General features: G+C 40.3%; 1 protein-coding gene across 2 annotated transcripts in view; it reads right to left on the bottom strand.

Moving 5' to 3' along the window:
* Positions 1-4958: 4958 nt before the first annotated feature.
* The window catches only part of MPHOSPH9 (M-phase phosphoprotein 9), a 51300-nt gene continuing 32805 nt past the window's right edge, over positions 4959-23453 (bottom strand). Inside the window, exons 14-24 of one of the 2 annotated variants that reach the window (XM_065889926.1) lie at positions 21678-21725; positions 20702-20766; positions 19202-19303; positions 13603-13737; positions 12564-12739; positions 11300-11446; positions 10367-10487; positions 9464-9567; positions 8543-8790; positions 8171-8239; positions 4959-5520 (exon numbers count right to left, since the gene is read on the bottom strand). In XM_065889926.1, the coding sequence (XP_065745998.1) occupies positions 5419-5520; positions 8171-8239; positions 8543-8790; positions 9464-9567; positions 10367-10487; positions 11300-11446; positions 12564-12739; positions 13603-13737; positions 19202-19303; positions 20702-20766; positions 21678-21725 (1317 nt within the window). In that variant the 3' untranslated portion in view covers positions 4959-5418. The remainder of the gene's footprint in view (positions 5521-8170; positions 8240-8542; positions 8791-9463; positions 9568-10366; positions 10488-11299; positions 11447-12563; positions 12740-13602; positions 13738-19201; positions 19304-20701; positions 20767-21677; positions 21726-23453) is intronic. The other variant, XM_065889927.1, reaches the window with a different exon arrangement.

Consider the following 23453-nt stretch of genomic DNA (forward strand, 5'->3'; position numbering starts at 1 on the left):
AGCTCTACGCCGCGGCGCCGCCGTGCCCCGCGCGCCCCAGCGGCCGCTGCTGCCCGTGCGCGCCGGGCCCGCCTCGCATTCCCTCACTCGGCGGCAGGCCTGCGCCTCCGTCAGGCCACGCGGGGAGCCGCCCGCCGCCTCCGCCCGCCCCGAGGGCCGGCCTCCGCCCGGAGCAACCCTGCAAACTTGGTGGCCCCGCTCCGGCGCCGGGCGTGCCGTCGCCCCGGCGACCCCCGAAAGCCTGGGGCTCGCTTCCGCGCGGGAGGCCCCGGGCGCTGGACCTGGCCCACGACCTCTCGGCCCTTTTAACATCATCGGCCTCGCCTATCGGGAGACCCGCGAACAGTAAGAGGGGAAGAGAACCAGCAGATCTGCAGAAATTGGAAAAAAAAACACAAAAAAATCAAGTCCTTCGGGAGTAAAATGACAAATCAAGGGGAACGAACCGCGGAAGACTTCGGAAGGCATTTGGAATGTGTGGACAAACCAAAGGTAGCTAATTGACGTCCAAACCTTGATGCCGGGTACTTGCATCAGTTACCGACCCGATTTTTAGAAATAGGCATCAAGGAGTTCTCTCCTCAGGATCCCAAATATGGCCTGGACCAAAAAATGAAAATGCTGTTTGGTCATCAGAAGTCGTGGGAGTAATAGTAGCCAGAGGGTAAGTTCTAGTCCCTGACCTCAAGGAACTGGCAGAGGATCAGAAAGAGCTTCATCTTGATGTTCCCTCCCGACTGGACGCTCCAGTTGGACCAAGAGGGTACTGAGTGAAATTTAAAGGAAATCATAAAGCGTATATTTAGACTGAGCAAGGATGGCCTTGTTTGTCAAGATCTGAAGTAACTGAATTAAACAGGGCACACCCAAAACCTATGCGTAGTTTCCCTATCACTAAGTATTATACGGTCGGTCGAGAGGAGCGGGGGAGCGCCTTCCCCTGGAAGGGCAAGGGCAAGCTCAAGTTAAAGCGCTCCAAGATGACTTCAGATCAAGTGAGAGAGAGAACAACCCTGACCAAAGGCTGTCCCATCTCCTCGGACACTGAACGGGCCAGGTGAGCCGCCGTAACACAGCTTGCCTCAAAACGCCTGCCTCATGACCACACGGAGACAAGTGAAGGGGTCCCCATAAACACTAAACCCTCAACTCCTTCCCTCCACCAAGGGGTGCCCTAAGACCCATTAAAGGTTTTCAGCCCCAGTGCTGTTCTGAGTCGGCCAGGGATTGAGTCATCATCTGTCTCCTGTACAACCATCCTCCTTGCCTGAGGACCCGTGGAAACCGGATTGGATGACACACCCTTTTGCTGCTACTTCTCCCTGTACTTGTGCTTTAACCTAATAATAAAAGTAAAAAGAGAGAGAAAAAAAAAAAAAGGGTTTCAGAACATACAGATCTCCAGAGTGAGGCTCTGCCTGTAGGCCAGTCGGAACGGAGCACCTGGACGGCTGCCATTGTAACCCTAAAATGACTGCCCTCAGACCAGTAACGCGGAAGACTTAACACCATTGAAAACCAGATCCCACAGTTAGGCGGTAGGAATAAATACACTAATATCACATTTATTTGTATGCACAAATATTTATTAAGTGCCTGTATTCAAGAATGAAGAGGAGATGGTCCCTGCTCTCATGGAGCTTACAATTTCATTACTCCAGCATTTGACTAGATTTAAAAACTGCAACAAGCACTGGTCTTTGTCTAATGTCAGCAGCACTATAGGAAGCAAATTTCTCACATTATATTGGTCACTGTTACAGTGAAATTGTGAATAAAACATTATCTTTGAAGTCTGTAGTCACAGCGATGACATGACATATAATGTCCAGCAAATGCAAATTTATGGCTTGATTCCTCCTATTTGAGAGGGGTCTGCTGAAATAAAACACAAATCAAAAGGGGAAGGCTTAACAGACAGGTCCTAAGAATACTGGTGTAGTTTAAAATATATTATTAAACTGCCACAGAACTCTTGGCAAGGCAGGAAATTATCTCCTGCAAAATCTGTGCAATGTAATTGGTTTAATTAGACCTGCAAACCTCAAACCATGTACAATCACTTATGATGGGTAAATATGATTTACCTTTATGATTCCTAAAGGGCTCTAGATATGTATTTATTTTTTAAAAAGCTGCTTAGAGACTCACAGCACAAATGGCACATTAAAATTTAGTGAAAACTGCTTTTGAGATATCTAAAGATTAAAATGACAAAAATGTCTAACTTTTCTACATTTGTAAGTACAGAGTTCAGAATTCAAATAGCATTCAGCAAACACCTGGCTTTTCTGAGTTAAAAAGGGGAACAAATTTTGGTTGCTTATCAAACTCCAAAAGCAAATCATAATCTTCATACAGATCTTCCAAACGTTCAGTGGCAGCCACTTCCTTCATGTGCTCCTGTGTCACAGGCCAGCACCTTTAGAAGTCTAATTATGGAACATTCAAGGGTGCAATTATTTTGATTACATTGGCAATACTTTTTTTTTTTTTTGGTAAAACAGCCTATATCAAATAACCCCCAAATCATCTACTTTACTCAAGATCACAGGGCTTCTGAACGTACACTAGCCAAGTCATCAATTACTCATTAAAAAAAGCACACCATTTAAACTCTAAATGAGCCCAGCTCACTTAAACTCTAAGAAAGCTCATTTTTTTGCAAAAAGATGGAGAGAACAGCTTAGACCACCTAACAAATGTCAACCAACCCAAGGCAGTTTTTAAGTCAATTGCTGGGGACACAGTCTACTTTTCTAAGAAAGCACTGAAATCGCTACTTCAAAAGCCTATTTAATAACCCAGAATGAATCAGAAATGTACTGTTTATTGAAAACTTACTAGACACCAGGCACTTTACATAAGCTCTCACAATGGAAGGCAGCTTCTTATCTTTACTTGGAGGAAGGCGGCCCTGAGCAGGGTGTGACCCAGGTCTGTCTGGCTCGCCTGTCCCCTGCCCAGCTGCTACAGTCCTAGCGCTGCCTAGTAGCTACATCTACTTGGGACCCTCGAAGGACAGAGGACATTCCCCCCACCTCAGGAGGCTTTTCAGGGAAAGGAAGGGGGTAGATCCAGGGGAAAGGAGAGCAGTAACTCTACTTGCATTTTAAAAGGCACTTCCCAGAAGTGGAAGATTCATTTAGGTTTTTCACTAACTGCAGCTCAGCCCCAGACACAGCAACAACAGGTGCTTTTTAAGCTTGCCACCTCTCCAGCTTTCAGGTTGTTTTTAACTGGAGTATTTGTACGTTAAGCATTACCAAAGGGAAAGACGGCTGAAAGGATTTTCCTTGGTGTCCCTCTTCACAGCTATGAAGAAAAAATTTTTTTTCTTAATTTTAAATAAGTGACTGATACTTCCAATCTATTACACACGTCACAAATCAAAGCATATGTTTCCTGAGAGGTACAGAAGACATCTTAATGGGGCTTAAGATTGGAATAAGACTACGAAGAAGATAACTCCCTGACAAGAGAAAATGCTCATCTCTTCTGAAATGGCCATTTCCTATTCTTAAGAATGTAATAGACTTTACAAGTAGGGAACAATGAAACATCCTAATAATTTTCAAGTTAGTTTTTAATGTCATGTATAGGAACACATTAAAGGGAGTATCATCGGTAAAGTCGATCCCTTTATTAAGTCTTGACACAAGCTCTCCTGGAACTTGATTAAAAAGAACGTTTTCTTCACTATAACTAGGAGATTAAAAAGAAAAAAAGACTAGGAAAAAACACCAAGAATAAGGCACTTGATTCTGCTGATGAGTAACTCTGATTAGCTGGAGGTCTCCAACAGGTTGCAGGAGTTGGAAGCAAAGGTTTGATTCACGGACAGGAAGGAGCAAGAGAGGCCGCTGTCAGGCGACCCCCGCTTGCTGGGAACCCCTGAGCTGAGCAGGGAGGCTGCAGGCACCAGGCCCGAGCTCATGCAGGGGAAGCTCCAGTGAAGGGTGCTCAGAGATTATCTGAGATCCCTGCTCGAAGGCATACATATACCCTAATGGAATAACGGGTGGCTTGGCTCAATATAACTACATGCTCTCAAGAGCCACAGAAGAAGGAGAAAAAGCTCAAAAGTAAACCAAACTGTAAAACCGGAATCAGTGGGAAGCAATGGTGAAAGTTTGGAATGAGTCTGTTTGTCAACACATACCAAGCTTGAACATGTGGGCACTGGGTTCTGACTGGCCACCAAAAAGTGGGCAGCTAAGCAGCCTGGACCTGACCAGAAGTCAGGACCTCTACCTGCTACGCTCCCGATCAGAGCACAGCTTCCTGCCCACGTGCTACTTCTGAGAGCCAGGAGGCATTGCCAAGGCAGTGCGCTGGAGCCCTCCAGCAAGGCCACGCGAAAGGCACCGAGCTCTATCTAGACACGTTCCCTGTCCAGTAACAAGCAGGGAAGGTTGCTCTCATCTCAACCTACTGTTCTTACAGCAGCTACTATGGGAGTATTTATTTTTCTTTTTGGCGGGGTGGGGGTGGGGGTGGGGAGAGGGGTTAAAAATGTCTTCATGACGATCCGACAGCTGAGGCCACGTACACTGAGGAAACTGGGGTTGCTCTTACAACCTGAGTGGTGGCCTATATTTCCATCAAAGCTTTATCACTTCATTGTCAAGGGCGGGACACAAATTACATTCAGAATGATGGGCAGAAAGCTACAACTCCCCAGTTGTTAAACTTTTCTGAAAAGTACTACATCTATCACAAAATTAGAGAATTACATCTCTATCATTTTTCTTTCTTACAAATAATGAAGTTTAAGGGAAACAAAATGAGATATTCTTACTTTCAAAGCTTTCCAATATTCCATTATTTCCAATATTTCCATTATTAACTATTCCAATATTCACTCTAAGACACGGTTCAAACACGAATTACATTTTTACTATTTTTAAAAAACTTCAACACAACTAAATCCAGGGTATGCTGTTTTTTGTTTTTGTTTTTTTTTTTTTTTTGCATTCAGCATGTATTACTCTGTCATTACGGAAGCTGTCCTTAAGCATTTATTTTAAAAAAAAAAAGAATCATATTCACAACGTAGAACAAGTTTATAAAATTGGTGTGCAAAGTTAATGGCAAAAGGATAACACTATTTGTTTAGAAACAAAGCTGTCTCCCCTATTTACATTTCCTTATTCTTGATATAAATTGGATATATATATACTATTTAAAAATAATACTTTTTAAATAGTAAAATATACAAGAGATTCCTGAGCATAACAAAAATATCTTGAAAATATGTGGCCATTTGAAGTATAAAATAGCAAGTGTAAAGAAGAGCATGATTGTAAAACTACTGAGTGAAAGCTTATAAACAGTACAAAATAGTTTGCCTTTTCTGAGTGCATAATTACACATTAGTGCAAACAAAACTGCCTCAACATTTAATGGCTACAAATCTCAAAGATTTGCAGAGGTGCGCAAAACATGAAATTTCTTTAATGTCATACGAACTGAACCCAGCTCTCGATTAATCTTCTCCAAGCGATCTTCCAAGGCTTCCTGGGTGAAAATCATGGAAAAAACTTAATTAGAATTCTACATCAAGTTCACCGATTCTATAATTACCACCAAAATGACTTTTCTTTCAGCAAAAAATAAACATCAAAATTACAATCATTTTGGTTTTTATACAAATCGTCATTTACATTATTTCTTTTAAACGAAACATAAATCAACTTTTCAACCATTCAAGGTAACTGCTTATCTTTAAATAGAAGGAGAGAATTATTTGACTCCGTTGAACTGAGAACAGTACAAGAGGAACCTAGAACGTTCTTCACACATTTCGCCAGAAGAAACGGACACATCTGACTGGTGCCGTATCCCACTTACAAGTATATCAAATAACTTTCTTCTGACAAAAATTTCTAGGTTAAAAAAGAGGAAAAACGCTGGAGGAGACTTTTCCAAGAAACAAGATATTCCACAATGAGTCAGTGTAACAAATGCTACTTTTAAATAAATAGTACTACTGTGAAATAGTACCTGGAATATATATTCATCATTTTAGATACTTTATTAGATATTAACTCCAATGGTATCCTGAAATAAAACTTAAAAATTTTCTCTTCAACAACTTTAAATTGTAAAAAAAATTACACATTCATTTTAGAATTTTTAGAAGACAGATGAGCAAGAAGCAACAAATAACCACTGTTCCCCTTTCCGGTTTTTTTCTGCAGATAGGAACACCAGTTTCAAGAAAAATAAAATCAGAATCAAACTCTGCTTCAGAATGTTTTTCAATTTAACTTTTCTTGTTATGGAATATACTTTATGACATCATTGTAAATTAATGTGCAATATTCCATCAGATATACCGTATTTAATTAAGAATCTTTCAGTTGAAATTTAGGTTGCTTCTAATTTCATATATCACAAATAATGCTGCAATATATATTCTGAAACATACCTCTACACACACCTATAAATACCGCCTTAGGAATCATTCCCAAAAGTAAAAATGCAAGGTCCAAAGAAATGTAAAATTTTAAAGCTTTGGATACATGTCAAGCTGAACTCCAGAAAGTCTGTGACGCTTTCTCCTTCCACTCACGTGTACAAGGATAAGCTTTTCCCTAGCCCAGGTTCTGGTGGTTTTTTGTTTTTTTTTTTTTAAATACCTGCCAATGTGATAGTTTAAAAATCATGCTTTTGTTTAAATGTGTGGGATTTTTTTACTCATTGGTGAGGCCAAGCATTTTTCAATATTTTTTGCCCAATTTTACCTTTTTTACGTATGAATCATACACAAGCATCCTCAGCCCTTTTTTGCTGCCATTTGTCTTCTTACTGGATTGAAATAGCTTTGACATATATGAACAGAACCTGGGGCCCTCTATGTCTTATTTTAAGAGCTTATCATCATTATGTAAAAAAATATACTAAACAAAAGTTTCAGATACATTTAGAATTAGAGTATGAACAAGTTTTCCTTCTACTTTCCCAGTAAACTGTTTTATTTTATTTATTTGTTTCTTTGTTTGTTTGTTTATTTTGGCTGCACCTCGCAGCATGTGGGATATCTTAGTTCCCCAACCAGTGACCGAACCTGCACCCCCTGCGTTGGAAGCACGGAGTCTTAACCACTGGACTGCCAGGGAAGTCCCCCCAGTAAACTATTTTAAAACAAATTTCATGTGTTGACTCTTACAAATTATTGAATAAAAACGTTCAGAACAACAGAAAAAATGAAAGAAAGTCAGAAAAAAAGAGAAGGATACAGGCCCTAGAAAAAGACCTCTGCTATTTTCTGTGTGTCTTTCTCACAGATCAATCTGAAACTGAACTTTTCCTGACATTAAGGCACTGAAAAGCCAAAGCTTGCAGTTATATAAGAGACATATCATTGCTGTTATGTTTAAAATGTTACAAAAAGAGATTTAAAATGTTCCATGGTTTCATGCATTTTAATTCTCTTTGAAAAGCAACTAAAAAAAATGTACACGGCCCACTTCGCCTGCACCATCTTCTGCTCAATAATGGAATCACACCTCTCTTTTTAACCTCACATCTATTCCAGTTGCAAAGTACCACTGTTTTATACGTCTACTAAATGGAAAGGGGTTCAGAAATAAATTGCAGATTGGGGAGGAAAAAACAAACACAAAAAAGGGAGATTTAATGTGAGAGCCTTAAAAATGTAAAATCTGTTAAGACATATTGCCATTTGCTCCCAAGTTAGTTTCTTGAAAACATGATGGCATGAACACCTTTTTCTTAGAAGTATAAAGGTAAAATCACTTTTCGTTCCAGAAAGCTAGCATGCAGTTATAAAATATGCTATCATCCAAACACTTCCTGTAAAGGCTAAAAGTTCTGATCGACTGTTTCAGTGTGCCTAAAAACTGTGATATTAAAAAATCATCGAGGGCTTCCCTGGTGGCGCAGTGGTTGAGAGTCTGCCTGCAGATGCAGGGGATACGGGTTCGTGCCCCAGTCCGGGAGGATCCCACATGCTGCGGAGCGGCTGGGCCCGTGAGCCATGGCTGCTGAGCCTGCGCGTCCGGAGCCTGTGCTCCGCAACGGGAGAGGCCACAGCAGTGAGAGGCCCGCGTACCGCAAAAAAAAAAAAAAAAAGTCCTTGTGGTTAAATGGAGCACTGACTAGCACCAAGCCTCCAAAGCAGACTCAGGGTAAGACACTTCACCTGATTCAACCTTGTCTGCAGAGTGATTCGTCCTCCAGTAGAAGGCATTCGGCTTAGTGCTGCCTCAATCTGTTAACACAAAAAAATGTTTAAATAAAAATAGGAGAATTCTAATTAGTGGCAGGGAGGTTTATAACAGAATGGAAAGAAAAGACTTCAGCCTAGTACTTTCTCGTCCATCTCGACTTCGCATAAGTCCCCTCTGTCACAATTAGTAACAACAGCTTGGCTCACACACGTTTCTAGTGCAGCTTTGTGTGGCATCCACAGTAACTTCCTGGGTTTGACTCAATAATTCCCTCCTGACTCTTCCTCAGACGTAACATTAAGTGCAGACAAAGATTTAAGACATTTTTTTATGTTTGTTTTTACCTGGTCTTTTTCTTTTGTAAGTTCATCAAAAAACCGTTCCGTTTCAGCTAGGGTCCTAATTTTTGCTGTATACTCAAAATCATTACCCTGTGGTGGTACGTAGGCAGGCTTACACTGTTCATAGCTAACTGATTTATTCTTCTCCCAGGCTGATCTCACAGAGACTTTCTTCACTCCACTTGGCAACGGTTCGGGGGAAGAGCTATGATTAACATGGATGTCAGTGGTTTTTTCTGAGTATTTTTTTTCTGTCAGAGAGAAAAGAAGTTTCTTTTATTTCTTATCAGCTCTTCTAACAGAGCATGTACATACTAAATATGTTACCCAACTTCACTTTCTGGAAATGGCTGCTACACGGCCAAAAAAAATGTAATGAAAAGAGATACATAATGAATCATATATACTCAGTTTTTTTCTCCACAGAATTCTAAAAGCCCTGCCCTCAGTTTGACAATCTTCACAACTTCCCTAAATAAACTTAAAGCAAAAAAAAAGTTTAAAAACTAAACAACACATTTAGTGGACATATACCAACATTACAGAGTTAGTATTTTAAGGGCCTACCCAAGTGATTTCACATACATTACCTTATAACTTTATAAGATAAATGAGAAAAAGAAACTTAAAATATAAATGAGAAAAAGAAGGTTACAGAACATAAGTTACAGAATATAAAAAACTGAACAGTATGGCCCTGGTAATTAAAGATTAACATCCCCTGTACCTCGGTTTCCCAACTTTCCAATGAGGATAACAACACTGACACAATATGAGTGTCACAAATGCTTATTTTTAGAGGCCGTTGGGTAAAAAAAGATTTAAGTGCAGGATATAATGACATTTAGAACCTTGAAAAGATACCAGAAACTCACAAAATGAAAGACTAAAACCATAACTGATAATTTTTTAAGGAAAAGGTACCTTCTGAGTCATCTAGAGGAAGAAACTGGAGTTGTTTCCTTGGATTGGGACGTTGTACTGTAGACACAGGAACAGTATCTAAATCATCCAAAAGTATATCAAATCTATTGAATGAAGCAAGTTACTTGTGAGAAAAAAAGTGTTAACTGATGTTCCCTATCTCCACTAGAAAGATGAGCTGGCATCCAGTTAACTTACATATTCACATATCTTTAAAAGAGAAAGGTGGTCATATAATTTTTTAAAACTGAAATTTAATTTATATTTTCTAACACAAAATTATATTTACATACTGGCGACTTAAAGCATTTACCAATACATTATCTCATCCGATCTTTGTAACAACCATATGAAATAAGCAGGTAGGCACTATTACCCCCGTTTTATAGAAGAGGAAACTGAGGTTCAATGTGCTTCAGTAATTTTCCCCAAGAGCCTGACAGAGCTGGGCCACTAGCTCTCATGTCTTAGGAGTCAGTGGCCCTCCCACCACAGCACACACTCCCAACCACACTTCAGAGAGAACTTTCTCAGGAGCACAGGTAAACTTGTGTTTAGTGCCAGGGCCATACCAGGACAGCCCACTTTCTTGTACAAATGGCCCCCAATTCTCCCTGTATCTTATACCTTTTCAGGAGAACAAAGAATTATCATTCTATATCCAAAAGCTGGAAGAGGTTCTGAGGCAGTATTTAAATTTTATAGTAGCCAGTTTACACACCTAAAAACTGTTTTCACGTATTATAGTACTTTTTTATTTTGAGTATGACATTTATTTAAATGATTTAAATCCACAGAATCCCCATTAACAACTGAAAAATTAGTGACAGCTAGAGGCATAAGTTGACATTTTTAAAAAATCAATACTATATATATTTTATTCAACAATTTTAGAGAACTTACCGAATCGGGCTGCTTTCATTTTTGCTAAGTAGATGACTAAATCCTGGGGACAAATTTTCTTTAGGGGATCGTTTTGGACTATAAGCCACAGTCACTGGTGTTAACATAATCTCTCTTTTTGCTACAAAGGAAAACGAAGAGGAGACAGTCTGTTCCTTCTATGTATGTGCTAGGATGGCAGAGCATAGCTTCTTTTCCAGTACCTTATTTCTAACTAAGAATACATTTTCATTGTAAAACTTTTTCAAAGATAAGTAAGAGTATACAAAGTAAAAATAGTTCATAATCCTAACATCTAGAGGAAACCACTGGTAAGATTTTAGTGTATCAGACTGTAGTTGCAGCGCTCTGACTCAAAACTGGTTTTTCAGGATTTTAGAAGTCGACTGGAAATAAGATGGAAACACCAGTGCACTAGTGAACATTCCTAATAACACAGTCATACACGAATCTCCTCAGCAGTTATGGAAATGGAAATTAAGGATACAGAAGCCCAATGCTTAACTTTAAGACCATACTTATAATTGGCTAAAGAAAAAGGTGACTAATGCTGAGTAACCCTAGGTAAATATATGGAAAAAAACATCATTTTCAGGCTAGCTTCATTTGTTTGAACTACTGTTTAATTAGATAGTTGTCAAAATATCTAGTTGAGTTTGTCTCAAAAACTGTGAAGTGGTATTAGTTGCAAAACATTTGCGGGACACACTCAAAAATCTCACTTTGATAAACGGTGAGAATTTCTTCAGTTATAGTCATAGTAACTGTGCAATCAGATGGTGTTATTGAACAAGATGGTATTTAGGGATTCTGTGTTCAGAGCACTGTACTAGGTGCTAGGAAGAGTGTAAGGGACACAGAAAGCATCAAACAGTGTGTATGGCTCAGATGCCACTCTTCCAAGCCCAAGAGACATAAACCTCTAACTCTTACTTGGAGTACTTGATTTACGATTTGAAGGTGGTAAAGATGACGATCTCTGTGAAGCAGAATTAAATCTCTTTTGTCTTTGCTGGGCACCTTTCTCTGGGGACCGACTTGCATTGACTGAAGTGTCAGTTAGCCGAGGAGTCACTAATTCTGTAACAGAAAAATGTAAAACAATAAAAACAAAAATACAAAACAAACCTAGCTTCAGTTACCTGCTTTTTATTAACAGATGGTTACACCAAGCAAGCAATTCTCACCATCTAGATTATAACGATTACTTGCAAAATGCACCACATTACAATGCTAAAAAATGCTTGATGAAGAAAAACGTGGGAGTTTTTAATGAATTCATTCTGGTTCTCTGTTTACAACTGGCATTCAAGGTGATTTTTCAAGAGTTTATTTTTAGAAAGCAGGTCACTAATTTATTTACTAGCGGATACTGCTTTGGAAAGGCAATGCCAAAGACGTTAATGATGTAATTAGCAGGCCCAACCAAATAAGCACCAGAGCAAGTACAAGCGCCTGGACCTGTGAAATAAACAGTATTAAACATACTTGTTGTCCTACTGATAGATGCTCAGTAACCAATAAAGGGAGAGTAGGAAATGTTACATCTCACTTCATGAACACCAAATGCCTGTCGTAACTTTCTGATGTGTGCAAGTAAGACAAATTGATATGGAAAGTTTTCAAATATCCTTAAGAATGCCACGTAAATCTTTAATAATCAGAACATAATATGTCATTTGAAAAGGTACCTATGTGATGACAATGATAAATTAACAACCTGGGTGGTCCAGTGGTAAAGAATCCACCTTCCAATGCAGGGGATGGGGGTTCGATCCCTGTTCGGGGAACTAAGATCCCACATGCCGCGGGGCAACTAAGCCAGCGTGCCACAACTACTGGGCTCACACGGCCTGGAGCCTGAGCGCCACAACTAGAGAGAGAAAACCCGCACGTCACAACCAGAGAGAAGCCCGCGCGCCACAATAAAGAGTCAGCATGTCGCAACAAAAGATCCCACATGCCTCAATGAAGATCCCACGTGTTGCAACTAAGACCCGTCATAGCCAAATTAATTAATTAATTTTAAAAAATTAACAACTAGGGGATTCAACTGTCTGCAATGGGGCCGAAACAGCATAAAAATAAATTTTTTATTTTATTACTTGAGGCATTTCATTTTAAGAAGGCAATATAATTGGGGGAGAAAGAGATCTATATATCTATATTTCTATCAAACAAGGAATAAAATACTTACTATTTGAGGTATCCTCTTTCTCCGTCTGTGTGCCCCAATTTTTAAATACTTTTTCTTCATCAAGTTCTTTCAAAGCTTTCATGATTGGTGTGTCTGAAGTGTCTCTTTGTTTTTTTATCAATAAACTTGTTGGTGAACTTCCAGGTGAAGGATCCTTTTCCAGAGGAGAATGGTACCTTAAATAATAATTGTAAGACACACGGTGCTATGAACGGAATATTTGTGTCTCCCCAGAATTCTTATGTTGAACGCGATTCTTATGACGAATTCTTGTCCTCACCTTTTGGAGGTGATTAGGTTTTGATGAGATCATGAGGGTAAAGCCCCCAAGCTGGGATTAGTGCCCTTATAAAATAAGGAAGAGACATCTTGATCTCTCCCTACACACATGCACCAAAGAAAGGCCATGTGAGGACAGAACCAGGACCCAACCATGCTGGCACCCTGATCTCAGACTGCCCACCTCCAGAACTGTAGGACAAAACTGCTTGTTGCTTAAGCCACCCAGTCAAGGGTAATTTGTTGTAGCAGCCTGAACTAAGATGGTTTACCGGGATTACTAGGGGAATACCATGAGGGCTGACAGTTACTCCACAACGAATACGTATGCTTCACAAGGCAAATCAATAAAATTGAGCCTGTATATAATAGAGCAGTGCTTCCCAATCCTTTTCACAGCCTAGAGCATACAGAAATATAATATTTATATGGCACTCTGGAGTAAATGAACGAGGTTGCTCATGGGGGGCTCAGCTATCTGGAGGGTGAGGACCAACCTCTTGTCCGAACTGTAAGCCCGTGCACAGGGCACAGCACTATGCAAGCAGCACAGGTGGAGATAGCTCCTCAAGGCCTACAGGAGGAAAATGTCCGAAAAGCACTAGCCTTTCAAAATAAAGTAAAAATCAGATCCTCAAAATTAAGACATAAAAGGAACAAGGAGATGGTTCTTTACAACTTCCTGAACTTTGAAAGGCTACTGAAATCTCTAAGAAAACCTAACAGTCTCTAAATACGATCTTCGACGGAGCTGTCTCACCCAGCAAGGCAGGTGTCCTCCAGCTGGCTGTCTGCCTTGCTGTCCCGCGTGTCCAGAGGCTGCCCAGTGAAGATGGAATGCTCTGCTCCCGGGATCAGCCACTTCCGCCGGCTGACGTCGGAGCTCGCCAGTGTGCTGTGAGGACGAGAAGTGTTCTCAGGCACTGCACGGTCTGCACTCCAGTTTAGACTGAGCACATACAGAAAACAAGCTGCTCTGAAATGTTATTTCCACATTTACACAGGAATTTAAAAACAGCATAAAACAATCTTATTTTAGCTAGATGAACTCTATTTTACAGTTTTCAGCTCCGACTGAATTGTTATTCTTGGTTTCAGAAGAACAGTCAAGATTTAGGTACCGTCACGTGTACCCGGCTCCGAACACCCCGGCCCAGCCCCTCACCGCACTTCACACCCTTTATGCCCCGTCGAGCTCAGGGCCCTGAGGTGAAGCGAGAGCACCTTGCCTGTTCCTCCCAGACCAGCACTGCCAACAGAATTTTCTGTGAAGACAGAAAACACCCTCCGTGTGCACAGTACAATACCATGGCCACCGGCCACATACACACGAGCTCGTAAATGCTTGCAACGCAGCTAGATTGAAACAGCTGTGGTGGCCAGCACTGATGTAATGAACAGTGTAGTTCTAGACCATGACATTCCTCCCTGTGACTGTGAAGCCCGGCCCGACTGAGGCTCACCCCACCATACACTCCGGTCACTCGAGGCCTCATACTCTCCACACCGCCTCCTGCCCTCATCCGGCGCGGCCTCCACGCGCACACGGGAGCTGCTCCCAACTCCCGCCGACGACCCGACTCCCTTGTTCAGCCGCCCCTTCAGAGGACGCTCACTGCACGCATCATCCCAGAGAAGGCAGCTCCCTTCAGAAATCACAGCTCCAAAGATGCTCTGGCTCCCGTGCTTGAGCATCCCCACGGTGCTCTCACCACGAGGCCCACGACCCTGGGCCTCCCCTTCCCTGTGCACCAGCCCCTCCTAGCTGTCGGGCTCCTCTTCACCCCACTCCCACCACCACCCCAGCCCACGCTCCTGGTAACCAGTACTCATCGCCTGGACCCCCTTCCCTGCTCACTTGCCATCGCATCTGACTGGCAGCAAACCTAAGCCTGTCTGACTACAATGAGCTCACTTTCCTTCTGTGTCTGTACTCCTACAGTTGAGCTGTGCTGGACAGAAGCTGCCCAGCTGTGTAGACTGGGGTATCACCACAGAATCACCATCACTATCTCAAGTGGACGCCCAACACTGGCTGCCAACACATCTTCCCGTAATTAAGGAGCTCCGATTCCCCAATATGACTATCTGACACCCTCTCCACTCTCCTCAAACCTCTCGCCCCAGCCTTGACTGTCAGGTGATAACCTTGCATCACACTCCAGAGAGAAAATAGAAACCACAGGATAGGAACTCCTGTCTTCCTCTCTCTGTTTCCTTTCACAACCAAACTTTTTAAGAGTTGCCTCTTTTATCTATCAGTATTTTCATTTCAGCTCCCAGTCACTCCTTTTCCCCTCAATTTTTAAATTAAGAATCATTTCAAACATTCTTAGAAAATTACAAAGAGTACTATAACAAGCACTTGCCCATACTTAGTTTTAATAAATGCTAACATCTTTACCATATGTGTTTTTAATTGTAAGACATAAATAGCATATATATGGTTGTTTGCATTTTTAAAATTACATAAAGGGCATAATGTATGCATCCTTTTAATGCTGCTTTTTCTACTCAACATTACGTTTGAGACTTACCCATGTTAATATCTACAGCTCTACCATTTTAATAGTTTATCCACAGTATGACTGCATCACAAGTCATTTATCCTTTCTCCTGTTGGTGGATGTTTAGTTTCTAATGTATCACCTTTCAACAATGCTCTAATGAACATATGTCAGAATTTCTCCAAGATAAACACCTTAAACTAGAACTGTGGAATTTGGGGTGTGCTCACCTCCAGTCTTACTGGATACTGACAAATCACTCTCCAGATGCGCTGTACCAATTTTCAGTCAAACCAGTAGTTTGAGAGTTCCTGTTTCTTCATGTCTTTGTGAAATTTTACAATGACTGGCCTGTCTGATGGTGTGAGTGGTATCCCATTACTGTTTTCATTTGCAACTTTCTGATTATTAGTGAAATGAGCATCTTTTCATTTTTGTTAGCCATTTAGGTTTCTTTTTCTGTGAACAGCTTGTTCATATTTTTTATCACTTTTTTATCGAGGAGGTTCTCTTTTTTTTTTGATTTGTAGAAGTCCTTTATATTCTGGATACTAATCCTTTATTGGTTCCTGTTCACTTAAAAAATGTAGGACTTCCCTGATGGCGCAGTGGTTAAGAATCCGCCTGCCAATGCAGGGAACACGGGTTCAAGCCCTGGTCCAGGAAGATCCCACATGCCACAGAGCAACTAAGCCCGTGCGCCACAACTACTGAGCCTGCACTCTAGAGGTCTCTCGCCTAGAGCTCGTGCTCCGCAACGAGAAGCCACCGCAATGAGAAGCTCGCACACCACAACAAAGCGTAGCCCCTGCTCACCACAACTAGAGAAAGCCTGCGTGAAGCAACGAAGACCCAACGCAGCTAAAAATAAATAAATAAAATTTTTTTAAAAATGTAAAACAGTTCAAGCATGAAGACATCCAGATGATACTCAGGCACCAACCAACCCGCTTTATAAAATCTTGATTCGCTGCTGTATATCCTTTAGAATTCTACGGAGCGGAACAATACAGATACAACTGAAGTCCCCTGTGTACCTTTCCAACCTCATTCTTCCCCAAAGCAACGGTTCATGCTAAATTTGTGTTCAGCAACCCCATGAGTGCTTTCACACCTTTACTCCATCTGTATGACCCGTAAGATCTGCAGAGCTGATTTACATGCTAAATTCGATATAACTAGTACCCAATTTCTTCTGCAACTAGTTTTTTGTTGTGTTCCATATTATGTTCTTAAGATTAAACCATGTTGACAGGCTAGTTATGGGGTTGGCAACTGTGAGTAAAGAGCCAGACGATAAATATTTTAGGTATTATGGGCCAGATAGTCTCTGTCACAACTACTCAACTTTGTCACTGCAGCACAAAGCACCTATAGACAATACACAAATGAATACGCTTAGGTATGTTCCAATAAAACTTTATTTCTGGACACTGAAAACTGAATTTCATATAGTTTTCAGGTGTCATGAAATATTATTCTTTGATTTTCTTTTTCCAAACATTTAAAAACAAAAACCATTCTTTGCTCACAGGCCTTACAAAAACAGGTGGTATGGGAATTCCCTGACAGTCCAGTGGTTAGGACTCCGCGATTTCACTGCCGTGGGCCCGGGTTCAACCCCTGGTCAGGGAACTAAGATCCTGCAAGCCGTGTAGCCCAGAGCAAAAAAAAAAAAAACACAGGCAGTAGGCTAGATTTGGCTGGGGAGCTGTAGTTTACCAACCACCAATCTAGTCTGTGCACTGTCATGCTGAGCAGTATTATGCATAAATGTATCACAATATACTGACATTCGGGCTGTTAGACATCTAGGTTGTGTTCATCCACTCTTCAATACATTCACCACTGCCTTCCGCTTCGATCACTCCGTGCCAACTGCTCTCCAGGTCATCAGGAACCTCCAGCTTACAAATCCAACAGACCCTCATTCCTCATCTCACTGGCTCTCTTAACAGCTGCTTCAGTCTTTCTCCTGGTTTCCAGCAGCTCTTTCTCAGGTTCCTTTGCCAGCTCCTTCTCTACCCAACACCAAAACACTGGGGTTCTTCAGAGCTTTGTCCTGGGCTTGCTTCTCACTAAACAGACACATCCATCCAATAGCCTTAAGCCCTATCTAGAAAGACAACTCCAATATTGATAACTCCAGCCTTATTTCTGCACTCCAAACGGAAATTTATCATCACCTGCTTGATTTCCACTTGGAATTTACATGAATCTCAAACTAAAATCTTCAAGACGTAAATTCTGGTCTTTACCCCATGGTCTGCTCTTCCCATCTCCTCCCTGGTTCAATGCTACACCTTTAGCTGTTCAAGACAGAAACAAAGGACTGACCTGACGCCTCCCTTTCTTACCTTGCCATCCAATTCATCCAGAATCTTCTCAAATCCTTCTCGTCTGTCCGTTTCTATGGCCACCACCCAGCTAGCACCATCTCTCTCCTAGCCCTGCAATAGCCTAATTAGTCTCTCTGCTTCTACTCTTTTCCCTTCCTCGTGGCAGGTGCATTAAAAAAATAGAAATCAGGTGACACAATTTTACTATATAAAACCCGGGCTTCCCTGGTGGCGCAGTGTTTGAGAGTCCGCCTGCCGATGCAGGGGACACGGGTTCATGCTCCAGTCTGGGAAGATTCCACATGCCGCGGAGCGGCTGGGCCCGTGAGCCATGGCCGCTGAGCCAGCGCGTCCGGAGCCTGTGCTCCGCATCGGGAGAGGCCACATCAGTGAGAGGCCCGCGTGCCGCAAAAAAACAAACCAAAACAAAACAAAAACCCGTCAAAGGTGTCCCAATGGACTTACAGTAAAATCCAAACCCTTGACCCTGGTTTAGAAAGCTATGTATGATGGGTCTGTGATTTTATCTGGGGCTCCTTTGTCCCTTGCTGGGAACAGTCAGGCCACATGAGCCTCCTCTGGGTTCTTTAAACATAAGACTAAGCACTTTCCTACCTCAGGACTCAGCAAGAGCACTGTCTCTGCCTGGAACACCCCTCCCTCCACACCTCCCACCTGAACGACTCTGCATGTCTTCCCTCTCCACTAACGCGTCCCTCCACAGAAAGGCCCCTCCCTGACTCCAACTTTAGCCCTCCTTTTTCTTCAATCTCAAATGTCCAATTTCAGTTATTTACATTATCTTACCTTTCAATAATTCATTATGTCCTACTAATATTAATTAGTAAAGATCTAGAAAAAGTTTCTCATTTGACAATTACAACTTAGGTTAACATCTGCAAGTTAATCTTTTTCTGATAAAACATCAATATTAGGAAGTTATGACCTACTCATTTAATACTCTTTATTTACATCAAAATCACAATAAAAACAATTCTAATATGAAAAAAACTTACTGTGTAAATGAATCATCAAGATAATGCTCTTAGATTATAACAAAGCTAATTTGGAAAAACTAAAAAGAAAAATCCACACAACCTAATGCAGATCCATCTTCATAATTCTTTCCATTAACATGGGAATAAAATTTCTGGAAGTTTAGGGCTAAAAGACCTTTTGAGATGTTCTAACCCAATGTCCTTGTTTTTACAGATGATAAAACTGAGCTCCAAAAAATGAAGTGATCTGCCTAAGGTCACACGGCTGGGCAGAGTCAAAAACAAATAAAACATCCCAGTTCTCGTCACTCCCAATCTGACTCTACATTACCTTTCGGCAAATGCCTCTGCGTATGAGCTTTCACAATATCTAACCGTTAGATGTTTTCACGCATCAGGTTCTGTGATGACATTTAACTGTGTCTTCCTCACGATTTGGACAGATGAGTGTCTCAATTCAATTACAGGGTACGCCTATTACGAGCTTTACAGAGAGATTAAACGAAGTAACTTACTTGGCACGTGAGGGTCTCATAGGAGTTTTAGAATTATGACGAAGACTTAACATATTCTCATGCTCTACTTGCTTGACCTGAGCTTCAAGTTTTGAAATTGTTCTAATTCAAAAGCAATAAGATAAATTAAGTACATTTCAACAAATTTAAAATACAGCTCAACTACAAATTACTTATTTAACAGATACTTCTAGGAAAGGGGTGACAAAAGAGCTGCACATGCATAAACCTTCTTCATAGTAAAAAGCCACATTACACTTTAAAAAGCTGAAAAAAATCAGGGAGAATAAATAGGAAGGCAAATAGAAGAAACTCTACGAAGGAGCATTTCATATGCTACAACTGAAGGAAAAGGGAACAACACATACATTTAATACAGAAAGTAAAAAAAAAATTTAGAAATTTTACTACAGATAAAAACACAGTATAAATCAAATAAAAATAAAATAAATTCAGCAATCAAATAAATTGCAATTCTAACATGTTTAATTCTAATACGTATGTATTCATATGACATATACACGGGTAAGGCTCTCACAAAAGAGGAAGCAGGCTTACCATCCGAAGCAGAGCTATTAAAAAGAACTTCCTGTTCTGAACAACTCTCAACCTATAGGCAGCTCATCTGATTTGTGCTGTGTTCAGGATAAAAGCTTATCTTCAAGCTTACCAAGAGAAAATAAGCACTGTGGCCAGTTAACTGTTTTGTGGATATCTTGGCATTCTTTCTGTCTTTTGAAACTTTGAATATGTCTCCATCTCATCTTTTAAACTTAAATTCTTACCTACTCTGTTGCAAGGAAGGTTTGAGGGAGAAAGCTCTAACAGGGCTAATGCTTATACCAAACGGATAACAAACGATCCCTAGAATTGAATGCTTCACAGAAAAGACCTGAGCAGACAAGAAAGCTAGACTGTTCCTGTTCTTCCCTATGAGAAGTCCTTAAGAGTGCATAAAATCTCTAAGTCAGGGACATCACTTATCTCCAAATAAAACTACAAAAATATACACTAAAGCCAATTAGAAATATCTAATCATTTGCCATAGGGACCACTTAACGACTGTTCCTTCCCTAAGTAAGCAAATCAGATCATGAATACAGTCCTCAAACCAGGTCTTTAAGAAAGTAAATAACCACAAAATTGGTGTGAATGCTATTTTCTTTTTGGAGCACAAAGATAATTCAGTGAATTAGACTACTTCTTAAAATTCTTTTCAACGATTTAATATCACTTAGGTTTTACCTATGCTAAGTAAATACATAATGTTTGGGGACCTGCACACCTTTCAGGCACAGTCACCAATATATTCTAATCATTTAAAACTCTTTGGCTAAAATCAAATGTATTTCCAGGTGAAGGGAAGATGAGGATTAAAATCTAATCTCAAAGTGCTTAAAAATCCCCAAGAAAAGCTTTTTTCATCACTTTTAATATAGACACATATTTAGGGCCTGAAAGAACAGTTATTTGCTTATTAGTTAAGACAATATATTTTACCTTTTCAAATCAGAAATCTGAGTGTGTGCATCAAGCAATTTGTTCTCAGTTTTATTTAATGTATCCTACGAAAATAAAGGAAAAATTCAGACAACTGAAGATAAATATTCAGATGTATTCCTTTTATTTTAAAATGCATAATATAAAACTAATCTAAGACTACACCAGAGAGCTACAAAGAAAATTATGCAGATACTCAGCAAGTATGGCATCAGCCACAGAGCCAATATACATGATTCAAGGGAAAAAATGAAGAGCAAAATACTGGTTTATACAAATAGCTGTGTGTAAGCCCCCTGTTTAATAAGCAAAGCCTATAATGCTTTGCTTGATTAGAAACAGTGTTAAAATGGACATATTTTAAACACAAACTTGACTAAAACCTCAGTAAATGGCAAAGCGAATACCTGCAATGATGAGATTTCAGATATAACAATTGGCCCCTGAAACCCCAGACATCTTGGCTACCTAGCTATGCAGGCCTTTTCACTAACCTTGAATAATCACAACCCTGCATTTTATGCAACAGAACTACTTGGACCCCACTTACTTATTGTGGGGTTTCAATGAATTCAAATACGTAGATCCCAAACAGAGTTTTAATTAAGAAGTTAAACATAATTAACTCAACCCCACAAAAAGCTAATGTTTTGAAAAACAAAACCTTATATTTAAATAGTATTAAATAATTATTTGCATTTGTATGGTATTTTATCCTCTTCTAAAAATTTCATCTCATCTCAAATGCAATAGCCATTCAATAAATATTTGTTAAATTAACAAATTTGTGAGTTAAATGGGCAGATATTTGAAAATAAGGAAACTGACATGAGAGGATAAGTGAGCGGTCTAGTTCAAATAGCCAGATGGGGACAGAGGAGGGGAAGAGAAAGGGAGAAAGGGTTAGATCTCTCGACTTCCAAACTAATGCTTTTGCCCCGACAGGAAGTTCAGAACATGAATGATCAACTGTTACCTTTACTCTTTCGTGTTCTTTTCCAAGGGACTCATACTCTCCTAAAAGCTACAAGGAAAAACAAAGAATTGCACCACAAAATTAAATATTATAATATCAACAGAGGGACAGTCTGTAAAATAACTGCCCTTACTCTTCAAAGCTGCCAGTGTCATGAAAGAAAAAGGTTAACACATTGTTTCAGATTAAAGGCAACTAAAGAGATAAGTGAATAGATCCTGGACTGGGGAAAAAGGTGACATAAAGGAACAATCTGGATATGGACTGCATCAGTATTAGATTTCTTTATTTGGATAATTTTTCTGTGACTATGGATGTATTTCTTAGGAAACACATACCAAAAGTATATAAGTACAGGGGCTCAACGTCTACAACTTACTCTCAAATGGTTCAAGAAAAAAATATATATATATATATATGTGTATGTGTGTGAAAAAATATATATATATGTGACATGATAAAGCAAATATGGCAAAATGTTAACTGGTGATCCTAGGATATAGGAGTATGACAGTTCTTGCACGTTCTCTGTAAATTTGAATTTATTTCAAAATAGAAAGTAAAACAAATAATTTATTTCAGTCAATGCCCTTTAAGTAAGCAGTATTTGAAAAGATTAAAATGTATTTACATTGTTCTCTTTGGAACTGTTGCACACTACCTTTTGTTAAGTTAGTTCCACAGAGTAAAGGTACAATCCCCAAAGTCTAATGTAATTAGGTAATTTATTTAAAAATACATAAGTGAGACTTCTGGTGAAAGAAGAGAGATTCATCACAGGATTTTCTTTTTATCCAGAGATCCCACTAAATTAACAATGAATCAATTAAAGAGAAAACAAAGGAGGTAACAGCAACGAGCGAGAGATTTCAATGAAGATGCAACAAGGCTACAACTTCCAGAGTCTGAATAAAGGATGCTAATGGCAAGTAGGTTGATCTCTTCATAACCCTGAGAGGCTCACAACTTGAACCCCAGGTTCAGTGGTGGGCAGGGTTGAAGCACAGGGCTGACCACAGGAAACTGGTTCAAAGTCCTGGGTTAGAGTCCAGGGCCTTTTCCCAACCCATACAGCAGTGGACTGTTCAGCCAGGCAATAGGGCGTAGAAGACATGACTGTGAGAGAAAAATGCAACTTTGGAAACACAAGTATGATAGCAGGGTGTGAGGGGGAGGCAAAGAGATAAAGAGAAAATGACTAAGGAAAAGTCTTCAAAAAAAAAAAAAAACCCACCTGACTCTCCCCTCCCTCAATTCCACCAGAGCCTGGCTGATAGGTTCCAGACAAGAAACCGGAAGACTTTTGTTTGGGAAAACTGAACAACCCCAGAAAAAAAGACACATTTACACCTGGAGGTTCCCTAACCAAATGCCTGGTGTATCACTTACAACTGCTTGTAAGTGAAGGTACCAGGAAGTAAGTCCCATCTGTGCACAGAGTCTCCAAATAGCTTTTTACTGCCTCCCTCTTAAACGTGAACCTACCAAAGAACCAACATTTGAAAAAAAAAAATTTCATATGAAACAGACTTCAAATCAAAATGAAAGGTTAACTTAGAAGAAATAATGAACCAAAACTAAAGGAAAGTATCAAAAGAAAGCTATTATTGGGACCTCCTTGGTGGTCCAGTGGTAAAGAATCCGCCTTACAATGCAGGGGATGTGGGTTCGATCCCTGGTCAGGGAACTAAGGTCCCACATGCCACGGGGCAACTAAGCCCACGTGCCACAATTACTGAGCTCACATGCCTCAAACTACAGAGCCCACGTGCTCTG

Source organism: Phocoena phocoena, chromosome 13 (assembly GCF_963924675.1).
Source record: "Phocoena phocoena chromosome 13, mPhoPho1.1, whole genome shotgun sequence".
In the NCBI taxonomy this organism is placed as follows: Eukaryota; Metazoa; Chordata; class Mammalia; order Artiodactyla; family Phocoenidae; genus Phocoena; species Phocoena phocoena.